Genomic DNA, 22,570 nt, shown 5'->3' on the forward strand with positions numbered 1-22,570 from the left:
ATACCAAGCGTGCACTTAAGCACGGTGCAACAGAGACACCAAGGTTAGAGTCCTAAAGTAGTTTACGTGCGTCTCATGGGATTAATAGGCATGATTTGGGACGAAATTTTATCGCAAAAATTTTGTTCATCCGAGAAGGCATGTAAAAGGTCTTCCTCCGAAACTTATCTTACAAGTACTCAAGTTCAAGTACAAAAACTCGAGCCAATTTCACAGGTTTGCATTACTGCAATCGAGACGTTGACGCTTTGCTCTGCCGAAAATCGGATGAATTGGACCCAGCTTCGTGTCTCCATGCTCAAACAAACAACAGTTGATACTCATTTACATTGGCGGCCTTTAGCCAATGACAACTTTCCATATATACATGTGGTGGGGATAAGGGATAATGGAATATAATTTTTTAGGATATGACATTGATCGCCATATTAGGTTTTCGTTACCTTGGAATTGTATTTCTTGTTTTTACAAGAACAGCATGTTTGCGCGTTGCTGCACTTCCAGTAGAAATTAATATCACTTACAACTGAATAAACTGCAGTTTACTCGACCTAAGCCGTGCTATAAGTCTCAAAAACATTGAAGATTTACAGAAGGAATTATGAACGTTGTGTAAAGCTGTACAGAGGCCCTCTGGAGGGCGCTTTGGCCTACGAAAGAGGGGAGTACCCACACTTTACTCTACCACAAGCACCTACCAATTGACTGTGATTGCACCCCTTTATACTCTTGGGTGGACAGAGATTTGGGATATATAAGAAACTTGCGCCGTTGTTTCAACCGTTGCGTCGGCTGATCGAACGCGCGACCTTTTGGGGCGGTCAACGTGGCCTAGCTGTAGCGCGATCGTTTATTTAAAAACATTTATAACCATCAATACATTTAGTTTATTTTACCAGGTAAAGCCCACTGAGCTATATAGCTCATTTTTAGAGGCGACGTGGCGACAAATGGTAGGTCAACAAAGTGGCTTATCATGTGGAAAGTTACAGCAGCCAAATAATCTAAATGCATGTTTCTAAATGTGGAGGGAAAAAACCAGAGGACATGGAAAAAAATCCACGCGACCACGGGGAGAATACGCAAACACCAAATATACAGACATCAAGGTTGGGATCACACCCACGACTTCCTGCATCCCAGGCTAGGCAGATAACATCTCACCACCGTGACACCCACGGTGGTGAGAGATTATCTTTTGTTGTGGAGGTTAAAAGAAACAAATCCAGCGGCCGCCCTGGTTATTACTGCGAGTCTATAGACAGCAATAATACGAACCATCTGCCTCACACTGAACATTAAAAAATCCTGTGACGTCTTTTGCAAGAGTAGGCCGTTGTGTGCCATGTCGTGGTCCTTATTTTCCAGATTTGAGAATCACCTACCAATGAATCAATTGGGATTGCGTGTGTCAAGCGTCGTCCTGTACTTGCAGACCACAGAGCGTGGGCAATTGTCGGCACCGGTTCTAACTTTCTCGCAGCCTTTGTCCGTGGTTTCCTACGTCTGCGGTCCAAAAGAACTGCGCAAGTGTAGTGATGTTAAATGGATTACTACGGCGCGTAGCGTCAAGTACCGAAGAAATGGGCGCAGAGGCTAACACACCGTGCAGTACCATGCAGTGGGTCACTTGGGGCATGGTACTGGGTGCGAGGAGAAGAGAGCCAGATGAATCCTACCGACAAAGTAGGGGATTCTAGATTTGAAGCTTTCGTGACTGCAAGGAACCATACTCTTTGGTTTTTTTCGGTAAAGTCACGTAGGTTAAAAAAGGAAAACAAATAAATTAAATCACGACGTTTCGGAGGCAACACAAGCCTCCGTCTTCAGGTGGAACCGTCACAGCAAAAATTACTGTACTAGTAATTTTTGCTGAGGCTTGTGTTGCCTCCGAAACGTCGTGATTTAATGTATTTGTTTTCCTTTTTTAACCTACCTTACTTTACAGAAAAAAACAAAGAGTAGAGTAGGGGATAGCAACCTCCGCCAGCGCCGCAGGTAATGGCCACAGAGTCGGTCACCGAGGGAGTGTGATGGGGACCAGTCACCCTGGCACCGGGTTAAGCACTTGATGGGCCAGGTCAAGGAATGTGGGCCAAAGGTGAACGAGGGGACACGGGAAGAGTAGATGAGAAACGTCTGGAGAGTTCCCGAAGGGTGCGTGGTTAAGGGCGGAGCCAGAGAGGGAACAGGTGTAACGTAGCCTGGAACCTTCGGGAATATTCCAGAGGAAGGCGCGGCCGAGGGTGGAGCCAGGCCGCGCCGAGAAGGATACAAGGGAAGCTCCGATCGAATATCAGGGCTGTCTGCGGGTGAAGTGGAACCCAAGTGCTACGTCTACGTCTCCGACATCGTGGGTCAGACAGCACGTTGGCTGCTCTGACCCGATTATAGTTATCCTGTATGCGTGAGAGATCGGTGTATTGTGGTCCCATGTGTAACAAGAGTGAGAGATCGGTGTAATTCGTCCCGTGTGTAACGGTGTTGCATAAGTGTAGAATAAACGTTGTTACCTCCTAAATAGTGTCTCTGAAATGACTCACGACGCAAGTAACAGAATTGTACACAGCGTTGTGAAAGGCGTTTTTTTCTTTCTTTCACGAGACGCAAAAAATAAAAGCATACACTCCACTGCAGCTTGTGCGCAAGGAAGTTGAGAGGGCAGCCGGTTACACCATCGCCACTGTATGATGTACACTGGAGGGGGGGGAGGGTGGGGGGAAACCTCTTTCTTCTGAAAGCTCGCACGTACCTCGTGAGCCTCTTCACTCGGAGGTGGGGACTGCTCAGGGGCGTCCCCCTGGTCGAAGCACAATTCCTCGGAGAGCGAAGCGACAAGGTTCTGCAAAGAACGGCGCGGTCACACGGGTGAACACGTGGGGGGGGGGGGGGGGTCTTACAGCTAATGGTGCACCCCACACACAATGAGACAATTCATCCGGCCCAGCAATTTTGATGAATTGTCACGATTTTGAAATGGCGATTCACTGCGACAATCTCATCTGCTCTATCGTTTCTTGTTTGTTTATCCCCCCAAAGTTGTTCGAACAGTTTCTGTTAGCTCCACGAAATGACTATTCGAAGAATAATTACATATTAAGCGTTAATGAACGAACAAACCATTCAATCTTGACTTAAAGCTTTCGTGACTGCAGGAATTAATATTCTTTGGGTCTTTCGGTAAAGTCACTTAGATAGGTGAGAAAGAAACTAATAAAAAACTATGTTTCTATCACAACACTGATGACGATCGCTTGTGTTGTGATCGAAACGTCGTAGTTTGTTATTTTCTTTCAACGAAAGACCCACAGAATATGAACAAACCATTTTTCTGAAATACTTATGTCACCAGTGCTCTAGATCGTAACTTTAAATGCCGTCTCATTAGTAAAGTATCAAACTCATCACATAGGTTTTCACAGCCAATATTAAGATCCGTGTAAAAAAATGTTTGAGTTAAGCCACGCAATCCACATTCTAACTTTGCGTAATTTTATTATTCTGACTTCCTGGATTTTCCTGAAGATGGATGTAGCAGTTCGAAGCATAACGTCTTGTCCAATTGCTAAATTTGATGTGACAATTGTACTTCAACTCTACCGGTGAATGAGCTGAAAAAATTATAATTGGCGCACTAAACGCTGGTACACTAGAGAATGAAATTAGTTTGCCTGTCGGGTGGTGAAGGGTCTTCACAACACAAATTTGGCCAGATGATAGATCACGACGTGGCCTAACCCAAAAATCAACTAAGCTTCAAACTCATGGTGGACACCATAGGATGCCCCATCCTAGGTAACATATTGAGTTGTTTATTTCATTCATATTGTCTGGTCACAGGACATTTAAAAAAAAAGAGAAATAATGCAACAGTAAGTTTGCGTAGAGGGCGACATGACCGATGTGTTTTTTTTATCATACAATGGATCAGAATATCGCCATTTAGCAGCGGCAACCCTGTACCTCAACCCTGGGCTAGTCTAATAAAACACTGCCGCAAGCCCGACCGGGGGTGGAAACTGGTTGTTCTTTTAAAAATGTAACGCCGCACACCGAGGTTCCCAAACACACTGGGGGAACATTTAAACGATCAAGATAAGCGCAACTGTGTCGGTCTCTGTGGTTGTATTTCATATCTGGGAACTGAAGAGGCTGAAAGTTCACAGTATGTGGAACAAAAAAAAACTCCGTAAGAACACAACGTAAATAAATTATGTTTTTATCTGTGTAAGTCTATCTTCTTGGTTCTTTCGGTAAAGTCACGTAGAAGGGAAGTAATAAAATAATAAAAATAAAACATAATAAAATGAAATAATTCTCACGACGTTTCGGCTACAACGCAAGCAGCCGTCTTCAGGTGAAGAATGAGACACTACCAAGCTAGGAGCTTATATATAAACTGGGTTGGAGGTGGAAGAGCGCCTTAACAAAAAGAATGTGCATATGAAGAGGAATTTAGCATATTCATGGCAAATGCGTAGAAGGTGGGCGGGGGGGGGGGTTTCAAAGTCATATTATGCCCATGCATTATGCAGGATCAGCAGCACCAAGGGGGGGTGCAGGGAGTAGCATTAACAAAGGAAAGGAATGTTATTGATATGTAGCTGCAGTTACTAAACAACCACGTAGAAAACTGAAGTATAAACTACATAAAAAAAACTAAAGTATAAACTGCATAGCACCATCAGTATACTTACTATACTCTACAATAAGCTGAGTTACTAACAGCAAGTAAAACATTACAATTCTACGTCGTAAAAATTATATAATATGCTTCCATCTAAACTTTATTCTCTTACATCACACGAGCATATACCGTACTATATACTGCCATAGATAAACCCAACATTAAATTATATACTGTATTACTATAAACCACCCTATACCTTATACATTTCAACATAACACTATGTATTATTCTACCCACCCTAATGTGTATCGAAATGGTTTATTACGTCCTTCCAATGATTGCTAAGCCAGAACCCATCTTCTCGGTTAAAATTGTCTCTGTGTTTGTATATGTGGATCGCCTCATGAACGAATCTCTCATGATAGCCAGATGGCTTGCAGAGAACCTCTGTCTTGGAGAAGTCAATGTCATGTGAGCCCACTGAGTTGTAACAGTGATCTGCCACGGCTGAGGTGTTTGTCCTACCGTGTTTCAGGTCAGCTTTATGTTCACGGATACGGTCCGAGACATGTCGTTTGGTTTCCCCAATGTAACTGCTACCACAGAGGCAACTTAGTTTGTAGACACCAGGGTACTGTATGTCTGGAACCACATCTTTTACAGACGGTACCAGATCACGGATTTTATGTACTGTGTTGAATCGGACCTGGATCTTGTGTTTAATCAGGATTTTGGAGATCTTTTTTGTGACCCCAGCAATGTAGGGTAAGGTGATGGTCTTGAAAGGCTCCTCAACAGGATCCTTCTTGATGGTTGGAGTGATGGCTTTGCGGATTGTGTAGTCGGAGTAACCATTAGCCTTAAGAGCTTGGCGTACGTGTTTGAGTTCACTGGAAATGTGTTCATGGTCGGAGATGCATTGGGCTCTATGATATAGAGTCTTGATGAGAGAATTCTTCTGGGATGGATGGTGGTGGGAATCCGGTTTTAGATAAGCATCCGTATGGGTGCCTTTCCTGTAGACAGAGTGGCTCATTTAACCATCAGGTCTCCTTTTGATTAGGACATCCAAAAAGGGTAGCTTGCCATCATTTTCGACTTCCATGGTGAATCTGATGGCTGGGTGTATGGAATTGATGTGGTCGAGAAATTGGTCTAGAGCAGGCCGGCCATGTGGCCAGATGACAAAAGTGTCGTCTACGTACCTCTTCCATAAGGTCAGGCGTAGAGTGGCAGTCTGGATGGCGTCCGTCTCAAATTTCTCCATGAAGATGTTGGCTACAACCGGAGATAGGGGGGAGCCCATTGGGGTGCCCTCAATTTGCTTGTAGAAAGTTTCATTCCAAGTGAAGTATGTATTGGTTAAGCAGTGTCTCACCAGTGGGGGTACCCCAGCATTCAGTCCTTGATGAACCAAGTCTTCAATGATTGCGATGGTGTCAGGTACAGGAACCTTGGTGAATAAGGAAACCACATCAAAACTGACAAGCAGGTCGTCTGGGGACAGGGCAATCCCCTTGATTGTCGATACCAGGTCAGTAGAGTTTAGTACTGCAGAGGTGGTTTTTCCAGTGAAAGGCCGTAGGATTTCAGACAAAAAACGAGCCAATTTATAGGTGGGGGAGTTGATAGTAGAGACAATAGGACGAAGAGGTGTATCTTCTTTATGTATCTTTGGCAAGCCGTATAATCTTGGTGGCCTGGCTGCAGAAGGTTTCAACGAGAACTGTTTGGTCTGATCAAATAATGCGGTTGAATCAGAAATGATTTTGTTGGTTTTAGTGACGAGGCTGTTGGTGGGGTCTCTTTTTATTTTTGTATAGCTGCCATCGTTGAGTAGTTCTTGAATTTTGTTGTTGTATTCTATTTTGTCCATGATGACAGTGGCATTGCCTTTGTCGGCTGAGAGGATGACAATGTCATCTCTCTTTTTTAATTGAGCTAATTCAAAACGCTCATCTTTGCTGATGTTGCTAGCTGGCATCTTAGCGTTTTTGAGGGTTGCAGAGATTTCGACTACACAATCCGCAAAGCCATCACTCCAACCATCAAGAAGGATCCTGTTGAGGAGCCTTTCAAGACCATCACCTTACCCTACATTGCTGGGGTCACAAAAAAGATCTCCAAAATCCTGATTAAACACAAGATCCAGGTCCGATTCAACACAGTACATAAAATCCGTGATCTGGTACCGTCTGTAAAAGATGTGGTTCCAGACATACAGTACCCTGGTGTCTACAAACTAAGTTGCCTCTGTGGTAGCAGTTACATTGGGGAAACCAAACGACATGTCTCGGACCGCATCCGTGAACATAAAGCTGACCTGAAACACGGTAGGACAAACACCTCAGCCGTGGCAGATCACTGTTACAACTCAGTGGGCTCACATGACATTGACTTCTCCAAGACAGAGGTTCTCTGCAAGCCATCTGGCTATCATGAGAGATTCGTTCATGAGGCGATCCACATATACAAACACAGGGACAATTTTAACCGAGAAGATGGATTCTGGCTTAGCAATCATTGGAAGGACGTAATAAACCATTTCGATACACATTAGGGTGGGTAGAATAATACATAGTGTTATGTTGAAATGTATAAGGTATAGGGTGGTTTATAGTAATACAGTATATAATTTAATGTTGGGTTTATCTATGGCAGTATATAGTACGGTATATGCTCGTGTGATGTAAGAGAATAAAGTTTAGATGGAAGCATATTATATAATTTTTACGACGTAGAATTGTAATGTTTTACTTGCTGTTAGTAACTCAGCTTATTGTAGAGTATAGTAAGTATACTGATGGTGCTATGCAGTTTATACTTTAGTTTTTTTTATGTAGTTTATACTTCAGTTTTCTACGTGGTTGTTTAGTAACTGCAGCTACATATCAATAACATTCCTTTCCTTTGTTAATGCTACTCCCTGCACCCCCCCTTGGTGCTGCTGATCCTGCATAATGCATGGGCATAATATGACTTTGAAACCCCCCCCCCCGCCCACCTCCTACGCATTTGCCATGAATATGCTAAATTCCTCTTCATATGCACATTCTTTTTGTTAAGGCGCTCTTCCACCTCCAACCCAGTTTATATATAAGCTCCTAGCTTGGTAGTGTCTCATTCTTCACCTGAAGACGGCTGCTTGCGTTGTAGCCAAAACGTCGTGAGAATTATTTCATTTTATTATGTTTTATTTTTATTATTTGATTACTTCCCTTCTACGTGACTTTACCGAAAGAACCAAGAAGATGAATCCCTGCAGTCACGAAAGGTTTAAATCGAAATGTGTAAGTCTATATCCTCATGAAACATGCTTTGTTTGTAGGCATCTGAAATAAGGAACATGGAAAATGACACGCAAGGATTATAGTATTTCCCCATGCGGTGTTGTTCTCAGAAGTATTTATTTAGCAACTAGCTTTACTACCCGGCTTCGCCCGTTTCTTGGATTCTTGTCTTGGATTAATACACGGCCTACGCGGAGGGTAGGGGGGGGGGATGCGTGACGTCAGCAGGCACACTGCGTGACGCTGCCGCATGCGGGTGACATCACGGATGTGACGTCACCGCTCACTTGCCGTGCAAAATATATCCATTATTGCGCACCCCCCCCCCAATACAAAAGTCTATTTTTATACTTTTTGCATTGTGTACAGTCTGGAAGCTACCCACATGCCAAATTTCAAGTTTGTTGCATGTCGGGAAGTATGCTAAACATTTCGAACAGACACACATAATCACAAATTTCCCTTTTATATATATCGATGAAAAGATGAGCGCTCAGCAAAGCAAGCAGGAAGGCGTAAGTGTGTAGTTTAGCAGCTCTGCTGGGCAACCTATCAATAACCTTTCCAGCTTTTCTCAGGGACGAGTCACCAATAGCGAAACAGCTCTGTACTGAAGTTGTATTCACATTGGTTAATTACAATAATTCCTGTTGCCTCCGTGTCACAAACAGAGACAAATGGAGCCGATGGAAAAGTTTTCGCAACCCCGAGCTGGACAGCGTTAAAAAGCCACGAGTCTATTCTTGAATTGATCCAAGCTCATCTGTGCAGTGATACAGTTCGGTGTGTTAGCACCGTGTGAACACGGACACGCCCAGACTAGGTACCTTTTCAGCTGCGTCATCAGGGAGCGGTTGCTCACTCACCAAAGACGCATCTTCCTTTTCGGACAGCGAAGCATCCAGGTGCTGTGAAGAGTGACGCTAGAGTCATACCAAGCGTGCACTTAAGCACGGTGCAACAGAGACACGAAGGATAGCGTCCTAAAGTAGTTTCCGTGCGTCTCGTGGGATTAATAGGCATGATTTGGGACGAAATCTTATCGCAAATAGTTTGTTCATCCAAGAAGGCATGTAAAAGGTCTTCCTCCAAAACATACTTTACGAGTACTCAAGTTCAAGTAAATAACTCGAGCCAATTTCACATGTTAAATGAATGGCTGATAGGCATCACCTTCACGGTGTGCATTACTGCAATCGAGACGTTGACGCTTTGCTCTGCCGAAAATCGGACGAATTGGACCCAGCTTCGTGTCTCCATGCTCAAACAAACAACGGCTCTAGATTTGAAGCTTTCGTGAATGCAAGGATTCATACTCTTAGTTTTTTCGGTAAAGTCACGTAGGTAAAAAATGAAATTAAAATTAATAAAAATAAAATAATAAAATCACGACGTTTCGGAGGCAACACAAGCCTCTGTCTTCAGGTGGAACCGAGGCTTGTGTTGCCTCCGAAATGTTGTGATTTAATGTATTTGTTTTCCTTTTTTAACCTACCTTACTTTACAGAAAAAAACAAAGAGTAGAGTAGGGGATAGCAGCCTCCGCCAGCGCCGCAGGTAATGGCCACAGAGTCGGTCACCGAGGGAGTGTGGTGAGGACGAGTCACCCTGGCACCGGGTTAAGCACTTGATGGGCCAGGGTAAGGAATGTGGGCCAAAGGTGAACGAGGGGACACGGGAAGAATAGTTGAGAAACGTCTGGAGAGTTCCCGAAGGGTGCGTGGTTAAGGGCGGAGCCAGAGAGGGAACAGGTGTAACGTAGCCTGGAACCTTCGGGAATATTCCAGAGGAAGGCGCGGCCGAGGGTGGAGCCAGGCCGCGCCGAGAAGGATACAAGGCAAGCTCCGATCGAATATCAGGGCTGTCTGCGGGTGAAGTGGAACCCAAGTGCTACATCTACGTCTCCGACATCGTGGGTCAGACAGCACGTTGGCTGCTCTGACCCGACTATAGTTATCCTGTATGCGTGAGAGATCGGTGTATTGTGGTCCCATGTGTAACAAGAGTGAGAGATCGGTGTAATTCGTCCCGTGTGTAACGGTGTTGCATAAGTGTAGAATAAACGTTGTTACCTCCTAAAGTGTCTCTGAAATGACTCACGACGCAAGTAACAGAATTGTACACAGTGTTGTGAAAGGCATTTTTCTTTCTTTCACGAGACGCAAAAAATAAAAGCATACACTCCACTGCAGCTTGTGCGCAAGGAAGTTGAGAGGGCTGCCGGTTACACCATCGCCACTGTATGATGTACACTGGAGGGGGGGGGGAGGGTGGGGGGAAACCTCTTTCTTCTGAAAGCTCGCACGTACCTCGTGAGCCTCTTCACTCGGAGGTGGGGACTGCTCAGGGGCGTCCCCCTGGTCGAAGCACAATTCCTCGGAGAGCGAAGCGACAAGGTTCTGCAAAGAACGGCGCGGTCACACGGGTGAACACGTGGGGGGGGGGGGGGGTCTTACAGCTAATGGTGCACCCCACACACAATGAGACAATTCATCCAGCCCAGCAATTTTGATGAATTGTCACGATTTTGATATGGCGATTCACTGCGACAATCTCATCTGCTCTATCGTTTCTTGTTTGTTTATCCCCCCCAAGTTGTTGGAACAGTTTCTGTTAGCTCCACGAAATGACTATTCGAAAAATAATTACATATTAAGCGTTAATGAACGAACACACCAATCAATCTTGACTTAAAGCTTTCGTGACTGCAGGAATTAATATTCTTTGGGTCTTTCGGTAAAGTCACTTAGATAGGTGAGAAAGAAACTAATAAAAAACTATGTTTCGATCACATCACTGATGACGATCGCTTGTGTTGTGATCGAAACGTCGTAGTTTGTTATTTTCTTTCAACGAAAGACCCACAGAATATGAACAAACCATTTTTCTGAAATACTTATGTCACCAATGCTCTTGATCGTAACTTTAAATGCTGTCTCATTAGTAAAGTATCAAACTCATCACATAGGTTTTCACAGCCAATATTAAGATCCGTGTAAAAAAATGTTTGAGTTAAGCCACGCAATCCACATTTTAACTTTGTGTAATTTTATTATTCTGACTTCCTGGATTTTCCTGAAGATGGATGTAGCAGTTCGAAGCATAACGTCTTGTCCAATTGCTAAATTTGATGTGACAATTGTACTTCAACTCTACCGGTGAATGAGCTGAAAAAATTATAATTGGCGCACTAAACGCTGGTACACTAGAGAATGAAATTAGTTTGCCTGTGTGGTGGTGAAGGGTCTTCATAACACAAATTTGGCCAGATGATAGATCACGACGTGGCCTAACCCAAAAATCAACTAAGTTTCAAACTCATGGTGGACACCATAGGATGCCCCATCCTAGGTAACATATTGAGTTGTTTATTTCATTCATATTGTCTGGTCACAGGACATTTAAAAAAAAAAGAGAAATAATGCAACAGTAAGTTTGCGTAGAGGGCGACATGACCGATGTGTTTTTTTTATCATACAATGGATCAGAATATCGCCATTTAGCAGCGGCAACCCTGTACCTCAACCCTGGGCTAGTCTAATAAAACACTGCCGCAAGCCCGACCGGGGGTGGAAACTGGTTGTTCTTTTTAAAATGTAACACCGCACACCGAGGTTCCCAAACACACTGGGGGAACATTTAAACGCTCAAGATAAGCGCAACTGTGTCGGTCTCTGTGGTTGTATTTCATATCTGGGAACTGAAGAGGCTGAAAGTTCACAGTATGTGGAACAAAAAAAAAAGAAAAAAACTCCGTAAGAACACAACGTAAATAAATTATGTTTTTATCTGTGTAAGTCTATTTCCTCATGAAACATGCTTTGTTTGTAGGCATCTGAAATAAGGAACATGGAAAATGACACGCAAGGATTATAGTATTTCCCCATGCGGTGTTGTTCTCAGAAGTATTTATTTAGCAACTAGCTTTACTACCCGGCTTCGCCCGTTTCTTGGATTCTTGTCTTGGATTAATACACGGCCTACGCGGAGGGTAGGGGGGGGGATGCGTGACGTCAGCAGGCACACTGCGTGACGCTGCCGCATGCGGGTGACATCACGGATGTGACGTCACCGCTCACTTGCCGTGCAAAATATATCCATTATTGCGCACCCCCCCCCAATACAAAAGTCTATTTTTATACTTTTTGCATTGTGTACAGTCTGGAAGCAACCACATGCCAAATTTCAAGTTTGTTGCATGTCGGGAAGTATGCTAAACATTTCGAACAGACACACATAATCACAAATTTCCCTTTTATATATATCGATGAAAAGATGAGCGCTCAGCAAAGCAAGCAGGAAGGCGTAAGTGTGTAGTTTAGCAGCTCTGCCGGGCAACCTATTGTAATAAACGACTGGACCACGATGTCTGGCTCCGTGTCCTTTATTCGGTTCGTGCTGTACACCCACACGGCTGTCTTTACTCTGTAGCTTCTCCACGGTGCTGACTCCAATGTCGGCCCGATTCACAACAGCAGCCCCGCTGCTGTTTCTCTCACACAGCCCCCCTTGGCTGTACTCGCTGCAACTCCTCTCTCTCTCCGCAGCTCTGACAGCCTCGTGCTGTCTCCCTCTCTCGCTCCGCAGCTCTGACAGCCTCGTGCTGTCTCTCTCTCTCTCCGCAGCTCCACCTGGCAGCCACACCGCTGCCTCTAACACGCAGCCCTTCTGGCTGTCTCCTCTGCAGCTGCACACCACTCCGCAGCTTCCTCTTGTCTTCGGGGTTGGCTCCCGATGGCCGTCGGTGCCCCCCCTCTTCTCACTCGCCCGCGTGGCCTCACTCTTTTCCGCTCACACCCCGACTGACTTCCCCTTCCGGTTTACCCGCTTAAGGACCCCAACCTTCCACCCACGTCACATGACTCCACCCCCCGTGACGTCACATCCGGAAGGTCGCTTACGCCCGCATTACACCACCCTCCCCCGTAGAAAAATCCCAGCCGACCTCGGCTGACCAATAGCAAATCGTAATGCGGCGAACCGAGCTTCCCCCCCTAAAGGACACTAAGCATACAATGTAACAGCAAGAACAACAACAACAACGCAATTAACATCAACGAACGTACAAAAAGCATGCAATAAATACAACTGTAAGAAAAAAAAATAACAACACAGCAACAATCAACGAAACGTAAGCGATTTGGAACGTGTGCGGGTCGCCGGCCCGTCCCGGACGGTCGGCGGCCCACTCGCAGAACGGGAACGCGATGAAAGTCGAGGAATGACAGGGGGTAATCCCCCTGTCGCAGCTGGAAGTCCACCGACGTCCCGTGTCCCTAAAGAGTTAGTCTTGGGCTTGTCCTGTGACCGTGCCCGCAGCTGGGTCGGAAGGGCTGCAGGGCTCGAAGGTCCCGCAGACCTGGCAGGCGTCCTCCGAGCAGGGCCCCTCGTCCCCCGCAATGTCACGGCCGGCCTGTCTGGAACAGGTACGACAGGCGCTCTAGCAAGATCAATGGATGCAGGCAGGGGAGAGTCAGCAGCAACAGACCCCGGCAAGGCAACATTGGGGGATGACGCATCATGTAAGGGAGCAACATATGGTTTCAAGCGCGACGTATGCACAACCCAGCGACGAGACCCAATTTGGACGCGTGCTGACTGTGGGTTGGGAACCGCAATGAGGCGTACGGGACCATGCCAGGGTTTGTGCAATTTCGGCGAGGTTCCCGGACGTACCTGTGGACAATGAAGCCAGGCTAGGTCCCCAACCTTCCAAGGGCACTCCCCCTCGGACCGTCGCGCATATCGCTCGTTCCGGGCCTGGGCTTTGGCCGTAGCCACGCGGGCATTCTCCCGCGCCTCCGTGACTCGGCGAACCGTGTCCTGAATGTATTCAGGAAGTGGTTTACGAGGTCCCTTCACCCCAGTTCCCAATTGCACATCCACCGGCGGCACGTTTTCCCGACCATACATAAGGTAAAACGGCGAATATCCTGTAGCCGCATGAGGCGTCATCCTGTACGCCGAAAGCACCCCGGGGATGTGCAGATCCCAATCTGATTGTTGTTCACTCACGGTATGGCAAAGCATGGCAGACAATGTCCTGTTCAGCCGTTCAACCATACCATCCGTCTGCGGATGGTATGGGGATGTCCGTACTTTCTTAGTCCCAAGGCCCGCGCACACTTCCACCAATAATTTAGAAGAGAAATTCCTGCCCTGGTCCGTGAGGAGTCTCTCAGGCGCCCCCTTATCCATAATATACCCAAACAAAAAGGCGTCGGTAATGGCCGCGGCCGACTGATCGGGCAACGGCCAGGCCATCGGCCAACGGGAGAGGTACTCAACCCCTACCAGCAAATATTTATTACCCCTCGCCGATGGTGGAAAAGGTCCCAATATGTCCAGTGCCACCAATTCATTGACTCGAGACACCTGAATCGACTGGAGAGGCGGCACGTAAGGATGTTTCGGCGGCTTACGTCGTGCACACGCAGGGCACGCGCGCACGTGCCCTACGACATCTGTCGCCATGCCGTGCCAAAAATAATGACGTTGCAACGTCAACAAGGTCTTCTGCACCCCTAAATGTAAGAGAGTGTCACAATGGAGGGTTCTAATCAACTCGAATCGCAAGGACGTTGGTACCACCAGGCGCCAACGTTCCTGGAACCCCTCCCGCCACATAAGCAGACCATCTCGGAGAGCGGTTTGTGGCCCCATAGCCATACTCGGACTCCCATTGTCCCTAGCAGACCGCTTCCGCAAGGACACCAACGACTCATCCATCATCTGTTCCCGGATCCAGACAGACCGCGGCAGATTCAAAACCCCGTCAGCCGGTCCCGGTTCCATCGGAGTGTCCGACTTCTCGACGGCCCACGCAAGCGGCTGAGGGGGGTTTGGAATCGGCGAACACCTATGCGTCCCCGACTCACATTTACAAGGGGCGCGCCACGGTAATCTGGAAAGTGCGTCAGCGTTCGCATGGCGCACTCCCTTCCGATGTTGAATTTGGAAGGAAAATTCCTGTAGCGTGTCCAACCAACGTGCCAACTGTCCGGATGGCTGGTCAATTTTAAGGGCATATTGCAAGGCCGCATGATCCGTACGCACAATAAAAGAACGACCGTAGAGGTATGGTCGAAATTGCCGTAGGAAAAAAACAACCGCCAATAGTTCTCTGCGAGTGACACAGTAGCGGGTTTCCGCAGGAGACAAGACTCGGCTACCATACGCCACGACACGCTCTACACCCCCTTTAGACTGTGATAATACCGCCCCAATACCTGTGTCACTCGCGTCCGTATCAAGAATGAATGGGTGATCGAAATCGGGATAATCCAATGTTGGGGCCGTGGCCAATAGATCACGCAGACTCCGAAAGGCCGCCTCCTCCGGCTGTCCCCAAACAAACTTCCGTCCTTTACCCGTAAAGAGATGCAAGGGCCTCGCAATCGTCGCAAAACCCGGCACAAATCTTCGGTAATACGAGGCAAATCCCAAAAACCGTCGAACATCCCCCACGGTGGCCGGAGTCGGCCAATCCCGGACGCACGCCGTCTTTTCCGGATCCGTGGACACTCCTTCAGCACTCACAATGTGCCCCAAATAGCGGACGGACCGTTGCAGTAGGTGACATTTCTTTGGTTTGAATTTCAATTTGGCAGAACGCATCCTCGTGAACACTGTCTCCAGCCGCGTCAAATGTTCATCAAATGTGCGGCTGAAGACAATAATATCGTCCAAATATATAAGACACGTCTCCCACTGCAACCCCGTCAAAACGAGCTCCATCAATCTTTGAAATGTAGCAGGGGCCGCATTCAATCCCATCGGGAGACAGTTGAATTGAAATAACCCCTGCGGCGTACGGAATGCGGTTTTCTCCCGTGAGGACTCGTCAAGGGGAAGCTGCCAAAATCCCGATAAGAGGTCCAGTGTGGAAAAGAACTTAGCCCCCGACAATGCGTCGAGGGAGTCATCCATACGCGGCAGGGGGTACGCATCTGCCACCGATATCTTATTCAATTTGTGGAAATCAACACAAAATCGCAATTTGCCATCCTTCTTCTTAACCAAGACGACCGGAGCGCCCCATGGGCTGTTTGATGGCGATATAATGTCCGCAGCCAACATGTCTTCCACTGCCCCCCGTACGTGTTCTCGCTCCGCAGGACTCATCCGATGCGAATTTAATCGAATAGGGGCAGCATCGCCCGTCTCAATGTGATGGTAAAGCAACGAAGTGCGTCCCAAATCCAAATCATCGGAATATGTCAACAACAATTTACGCAGCGCACCACGTTGCTCCATGGACAGGGAAGAATTTCCGTCACATAAATCAGCAACCCAACGATCATCCGAACTCCTTGGCTCGGAAACCCCAGCAACAACTCCCCGGCTATGCGGACAATCATGGGTCGCAAACGCCGTAGTGGCATGTGCCACAACCGTACCGGCCGGGACACGGACGTTTTCTCCCCCCGCATTAAGCACCTGTAAAAACGGTAATTGATCCGGCTGGACGATGGTCTGTGCCCCCACTAACGCCAACCCGGTTGTTATCGTGGCGGACGGTGACAACAAGACCCCTACTGCTCCTAGCCGATCAGGCAGGGGCTTCCGATACCGCAAGGGTATAAGCATCTGTGTACCAGGTGGGATGTCCACAGATGCGACGGACAGCGCCTGCACTTGTACGGCCGAAGCAGGTCGCCCCCAGGGCGACGGCAGAAACGAGATTTGACGGCCCCCCGGCAGTTCATTACAATTCTCATTGATTTTGATCAAAATGGGCATCTTAGCCAAAAAATCGGTGCCTAACAAACAAGGAACCGCCAAAGATCTCGATATCAACACAACACCCGAGGCCGACACATCCCCAATAGATATCTTAGCATCCACCTGACCCACGATACCCATGCTACCCCCGTTCGCAGCGACGCACGACCCATAAACCGGACGCACAGCCCCCGGCGGAATGCCCAACAGATGGAAAATGACATCCGAAATAATAGTCGCAGACGCGCCGGAGTCGACCAAAATGCGTACGTCCACCCCTTGTATAGACCCCGGTACAGTGGACGAGCCCGTAGCGGCCGCGACGACTCTCCGTGCCAACTTGCGCCATTGCGTGACCGAGCGACAAGGCCCCGTCGAAGGGCATGCTTTAACCACAACGTTAGGATGGCGCAACGACGGTGATGGGTGAGGTGTAAAGCCTTGCCGAGTGTCTGGTGCGTGCCGACATGCCTGTTTCGGAGGATCTTTAGCCGACTTGTCCGGTGCCGAGGCCTCCTGCTGCGGCGGAGCCGGGAAGCGGGCCCAGCAGTCTCTGGCGTAGTGGCCCCTACGCCCGCAGCGGAAACATTCGGCCTCGTTGCGCCGAAGCGCAGGCCTTGCCTCCCGACGGCCCCGTTCTAGTAGCGCCGCGCGCGGTCTCGGCCCGCCGCGTCCCGTCCATGGAGCGGAGGCGGCCGTCAGCTGTTGAGGGCCCCGGTCATCCGGAACATAGACAGCCTGCGCAGGGTTCCACCCCAGCGCATCCCCTTCTTTGACGGGCCCCCCCGTCCACGCCGTCACTTGTTTCCAGCGACGGAGGTTGAATTGCGCATCGAGACACTTAGCAGCCGTCCGGGAAGTTAGCTTCTCATGCCCACACACAGGCATGGGGATCCCTAGATCCCGAGACAGCTCCAACATTTTCCCTAATATGAGAGGCTCGAGCAGGTCCTGTGGCGTCTCAGGATAAGCTGCCATGGCCAGCTCCAGCACGGCACCCCTGAACGCCACGGGCGACTCCTCTGGTGCTCGTTGTCGTTGAGCGAATCGCCGATGCGCATCATCTGGTGGCTCATAAGCATCGGCCATTTCTTGAAAAACACCACGTAAAGTTGCCTTCTTATCGGTCGTTATGGAACGGAAGAATCGGACAGATTCGTCGTCCAGGAGAGTCGGCAACACCTCCAAAGCCTCCGCATCGGTCCATCTTGCTGTGCGTACCGCCGCCAAGAAGCGGCAGGCGAACGCGCTCCAGTCCCCACCGACGGAAAATTCTTTAACCGTGGTAAGGTGGCGACTCCGACACCTCTTCCCGCCGTCTTCCAATGGTGGTGGTTGTGGTGGCAAATTCAAAATGGCGTCGGCCCGCGGCGTGGCCAAGATGGCGGTTTGGCGCCCCGGAGCGCGCAAAATGGCGGCCTCTTGCCGCGTGGGCAATGGCGGCGGCAGGACAGGCAACGTGGCGGCCCGCGGAGCACCAACTGCGTCCTCCATCGTCCCTGGCGCGACGAGATGGCATAGATGCGCCAGGACGTCCTTAAGTGCCTCCAGTTGTACCGCCATCGCTTGCCATCGTTGATCCGCGTCTGATGATGTCGACGGACCCGCCACCGCGCCAACATCCTCCACTCCCGTTCCCGTGGTCGCCTCAGCCGGGCTCTCCTCCACCACCCCAACAGGATCCGTGGTTGGAGGGAGTTCGTCGTCGTCGGACGAAGAAGCCGATGCAGGCGCCGGATTAACTTTCTTCCTCACTTGTTTCGACATGCCGTTGCACTTCCGACACCAGTGTAATAAACGACTGGACCACGATGTCTGGCTCAGTGTCCTTTATTCGGTTCGTGCTGTACACCCACACGGCTGTCTTTACTCTGTAGCTTCTCCACGGTGCTGACTCCAATGTCGGCCCGATTCACAACAGCAGCCCCGCTGCTGTTTCTCTCACACAGCCCCCCTTGGCTGTACTCGCTGCAACTCCTCTCTCTCTCCGCAGCTCTGACAGCCTCGTGCTGTCTCCCTCTCTCCCTCCGCAGCTCTGACAGCCTCGTGCTGTCTCTCTCTCTCTCTCCGCAGCTCCACCTGGCAGCCACACCGCTGCCTCTAACACGCAGCCCTTCTGGCTGTCTCCTCTGCAGCTGCACACCACTCCGCAGCTTCCTCTTGTCTTCGGGGTTGGCTCCCGATGGCCGTCGGTGCCCCCCCTCTTCTCACTCGCCCGCGTGGCCTCACTCTTTTCCGCTCACACCCCGACTGACTTCCCCTTCCGGTTTACCCGCTTAAGGACCCGAACCATCCACCCACGTCACATGACTCCACCCCCCGTGACGTCACATCCGGAAGGTCGCTTACGCCCGCATTACACTATCAATAACCTTTCCAGCTATTCTCAGGGACGAGTCACTAATAGCGAAACAGCTCTGTACTGAAGTTGTATTCACATTGGTTAATTACAATAATTCCTGTTGCCTCCGTGTCACAAACAGAGACAAATGGAGCCGATGGAAAAGTTTTCGCAACCCCGAGCTGGACAGCGTTAAAAAGCCACGAGTATATTCTTGAATTGATCCAAGCTCATCTGTGCAGTGATACAGTTCGGTGTGTTAGCACCGTGTGAACACGGACACGCCCAGACTAGGTACCTTTTCAGCTGCGTCATCAGGGAGCGGTTGCTCACTCACCAAAGACGCATCTTCCTTTTCGGACAGCGAAGCATCCAGGTGCTGTGAAGAGTGACGCTAGAGTCATACCAAGCGTGCACTTAAGCACGGTGCAACAGAGACACGAAGGATAGCGTCCTAAAGTAGTTTCCGTGCGTCTCATGGGATTAATAGGCATGATTTGGGACGAAATCTTATCGCAAAAAGTTTGTTCATCCAAGAAGGCATGTAAAAGGTCTTCCTCCAAAACATACTTTACGAGTACTCAAGTTCAAGTAAATAACTCGAGCCAATTTCACATGTTAAATGAATGGCTGATAGGACATCACCTTCACGGTTTGCATTACTGCAATCGAGACTTTGACGCTTTGCTCTGCCGAAAATCGGACGAATTAGACCCAGCTTCGTGTCTCCATGCTCAAACAAACAACGGTTCTAGATTTGAAGCTTTCGTGAATGCAAGGATTCATACTCTTAGTTCTTTCGGTAAAGTCACGTAGGTAAAAAATGAAATTAAAATTATAAAAATAAAATAATAAAATCACGACGTTTCGGAGGCAACACAAGCCTCTGTCTTCAGGTGGAACCGAGGCTTGTGTTGCCTCCGAAATGTTGTGATTTAATGTATTTGTTTTCCTTTTTTAACCTACCTTACTTTACAGAAAAAAACAAAGAGTAGAGTAGGGGATAGCAGCCTCCGCCAGCGCCGCAGGTAATGGCCACAGAGTCGGTCACCGAGGGAGTGTGGTGGGGACGAGTCACCCTGGCACCGGGTTAAGCACTTGATGGGCCAGGGTAAGGAATGTGGGCCAAAGGTGAACGAGGGGACACGGGAAGAATAGTTGAGAAACGTCTGGAGAGTTCCCGAAGGGTGCGTGGTTAAGGGCGGAGCCAGAGAGGGAACAGGTGTAACGTAGCCTGGAACCTTCGGGAATATTCCAGAGGAAGGCGCGGCTGAGAGTGGAGCCAGGCCGCGCCGAGAAGGATAAAAGGGAAGCTCCGATCGAATATCAGGGCTGTCTGCGGGTGAAGTGGAACCCAAGTGCTACATCTACGTCTCCGACATCGTGGGTCAGACAGCACGTTGGCTGCTCTGACCCGACTATAGTTATCCTGTATGCGTGAGAGATAGGTGTATTGTGGTCCCATGTGTAACAAGAGTGAGAGATCGGTGTAATTCGTCCCGTGTGTAACGGTGTTGCATAAGTGTAGAATAAACGTTGTTACCTCCTAAATAGTGTCTCTGAAATGACTCACGACGCAAGTAACAGAATTGTACACAGCGTTGTGAAAGGCGTTTTTTTCTTTCTTTCACGAGACGCAAAAAATAAAAGCATACACTCCACTGCAGCTTGTGCGCAAGGAAGTTGAGAGGGCTGCCGGTTACACCATCGCCACCGTATGATGTACACTGGAGGGGGGGGGAGGGTGGGGGGGAAACCTCTTTCTTCTGAAAGCTCGCACGTACCTCGTGAGCCTCTTCACTCGGAGGTGGGGACTGCTCAGGGGCGTCCCCCTGGTCGAAGCACAATTCCTCGGAGAGCGAAGCGACAAGGTTCTGCAAAGAACGGCGCGGTCACACGGGTGAACATGTGGGGGGGGGGGGGGTGGTCTTACAGCTAATGGTGCACCCCACACACAATGAGACAATTCATCCGGCCCAGCAATTTTGATGAATTGTCACGATTTTGATATGGCGATTCACTGCGACAATCTCATCTGCTCTATCGTTTCTTGTTTGTTTATCCCCCCCAAGTTGTTCGAACAGTTTCTGTTAGCTCCACGAAATGACTATTCGAAGAATAATTACATATTAAGCGTTAATGAACGAACAAACCATTCAATCTTGACTTAAAGCTTTCGTGACTGCAGGAATTAATATTCTTTGGGTCTTTCGGTAAAGTCACTTAGATAGGTGAGAAAGAAACTAATAAAAAACTACGTTTCGATCACAACACTGATGACGACCGCTTGTGTTGTGATCGAAACGTCGTAGTTTGTTATTTTCTTTCAACGAAAGACCCACAGAATATGAACAAACCATTTTTCTGAAATACTTATGTCACCAGTGCTCTTGATCGTAACTTTAAATGCTGTCTCATTAGTAAAGTATCAAACTCATCACATAGGTTTTCACAGCCAATATTAAGATCCGTGTAAAAAAATGTTTGAGTTAAGCCACGCAATCCACATTCTAACTTTGCGTAATTTTATTATTCTGACTTCCTGGATTTTCCTGAAGATGGATGTAGCAGTTCGAAGCATAACGTCTTGTCCAATTGCTAAATTTGATGTGACAATTGTACTTCAACTCTACCGGTGAATGAGCTGAAAAAATTATAATTGGCGCACTAAACGCTGGTACACTAGAGAATGAAATTAGTTTGCCTGTCGGGTGGTGAAGGGTCTTCACAACACAAATTTGGCCAGATGATAGATCACGACGTGGCCTACCCCAAAAATCAACTAAGCTTCAAACTCATGGTGGACACCATAGGATGCCCCATCCTAGGTAACATATTGAGTTGTTTATTTCATTCATATTGTCTGGTCACAGGACATTTTAAAAAAAAAAGAGAAATAATGCAACAGTAAGTTTGCGTAGAGGGCGACATGACCGATGTGTTTTTTTTATCATACAATGGATCAGAATATCGCCATTTAGCAGCGGCAACCCTGTACCTCAACCCTGGGCTAGTCTAATAAAACACTGCCGCAAGCCCGACCGGGGGTGGAAACTGGTTGTTCTTTTTAAAATGTAACGCCGCACACCGAGGTTCCCAAACACACTGGGGGAACATTTAAACGATCAAGATAAGCGCAACTGTGTCGGTCTCTGTGGTTGTATTTCATATCTGGGAACTGAAGAGGCTGAAAGTTCACAGTATGTGGAACAAAAAAAAAAGAAAAAAACTCCGTAAGAACACAACGTAAATAAATTATGTTTTTATCTGTGTAAGTCTATTTCCTCATGAAACATGCTTTGTTTGTAGGCATCTGAAATAAGGAACATGGAAAATGACACGCAAGGATTATAGTATTTCCCCATGCGGTGTTGTTCTCAGAAGTATTTATTTAGCAACTAGCTTTACTACCCGGCTTCGCCCGTTTCTTGGATTCTTGTCTTGGATTAATACACGGCCTACGCGGAGGGTAGGGGGGGGGGGATGCGTGACGTCAGCATGCACACTGCGTGACGCTGCCGCATGCGGGTGACATCACGGATGTGACGTCACCGCTCACTTGCCGTGCAAAATATATCCATTATT

At 48.1% G+C, this 22,570-nt stretch overlaps 1 protein-coding gene across 1 annotated transcript in view; it reads right to left on the minus strand.

The window, feature by feature from the left end:
- Window positions 1-22,570, minus strand: part of HDX (highly divergent homeobox) — a 65,915-nt gene that overhangs the window by 4,807 nt on the left and 38,538 nt on the right. Inside the window, exons 17-21 of the mRNA XM_078880395.1 lie at window positions 20,770-20,859; window positions 19,284-19,364; window positions 10,230-10,319; window positions 8,748-8,828; window positions 2,753-2,842 (exon numbers count right to left, since the gene is read on the minus strand). Of these exons, the coding sequence (XP_078736521.1) occupies window positions 2,753-2,842; window positions 8,748-8,828; window positions 10,230-10,319; window positions 19,284-19,364; window positions 20,770-20,859 (432 nt within the window). The remainder of the gene's footprint in view (window positions 1-2,752; window positions 2,843-8,747; window positions 8,829-10,229; window positions 10,320-19,283; window positions 19,365-20,769; window positions 20,860-22,570) is intronic.

This window comes from Lampetra fluviatilis, chromosome 57 (assembly GCF_964198595.1).
Source record: "Lampetra fluviatilis chromosome 57, kcLamFluv1.1, whole genome shotgun sequence".
NCBI classification, from domain to species: domain Eukaryota; kingdom Metazoa; phylum Chordata; class Hyperoartia; order Petromyzontiformes; family Petromyzontidae; genus Lampetra; species Lampetra fluviatilis.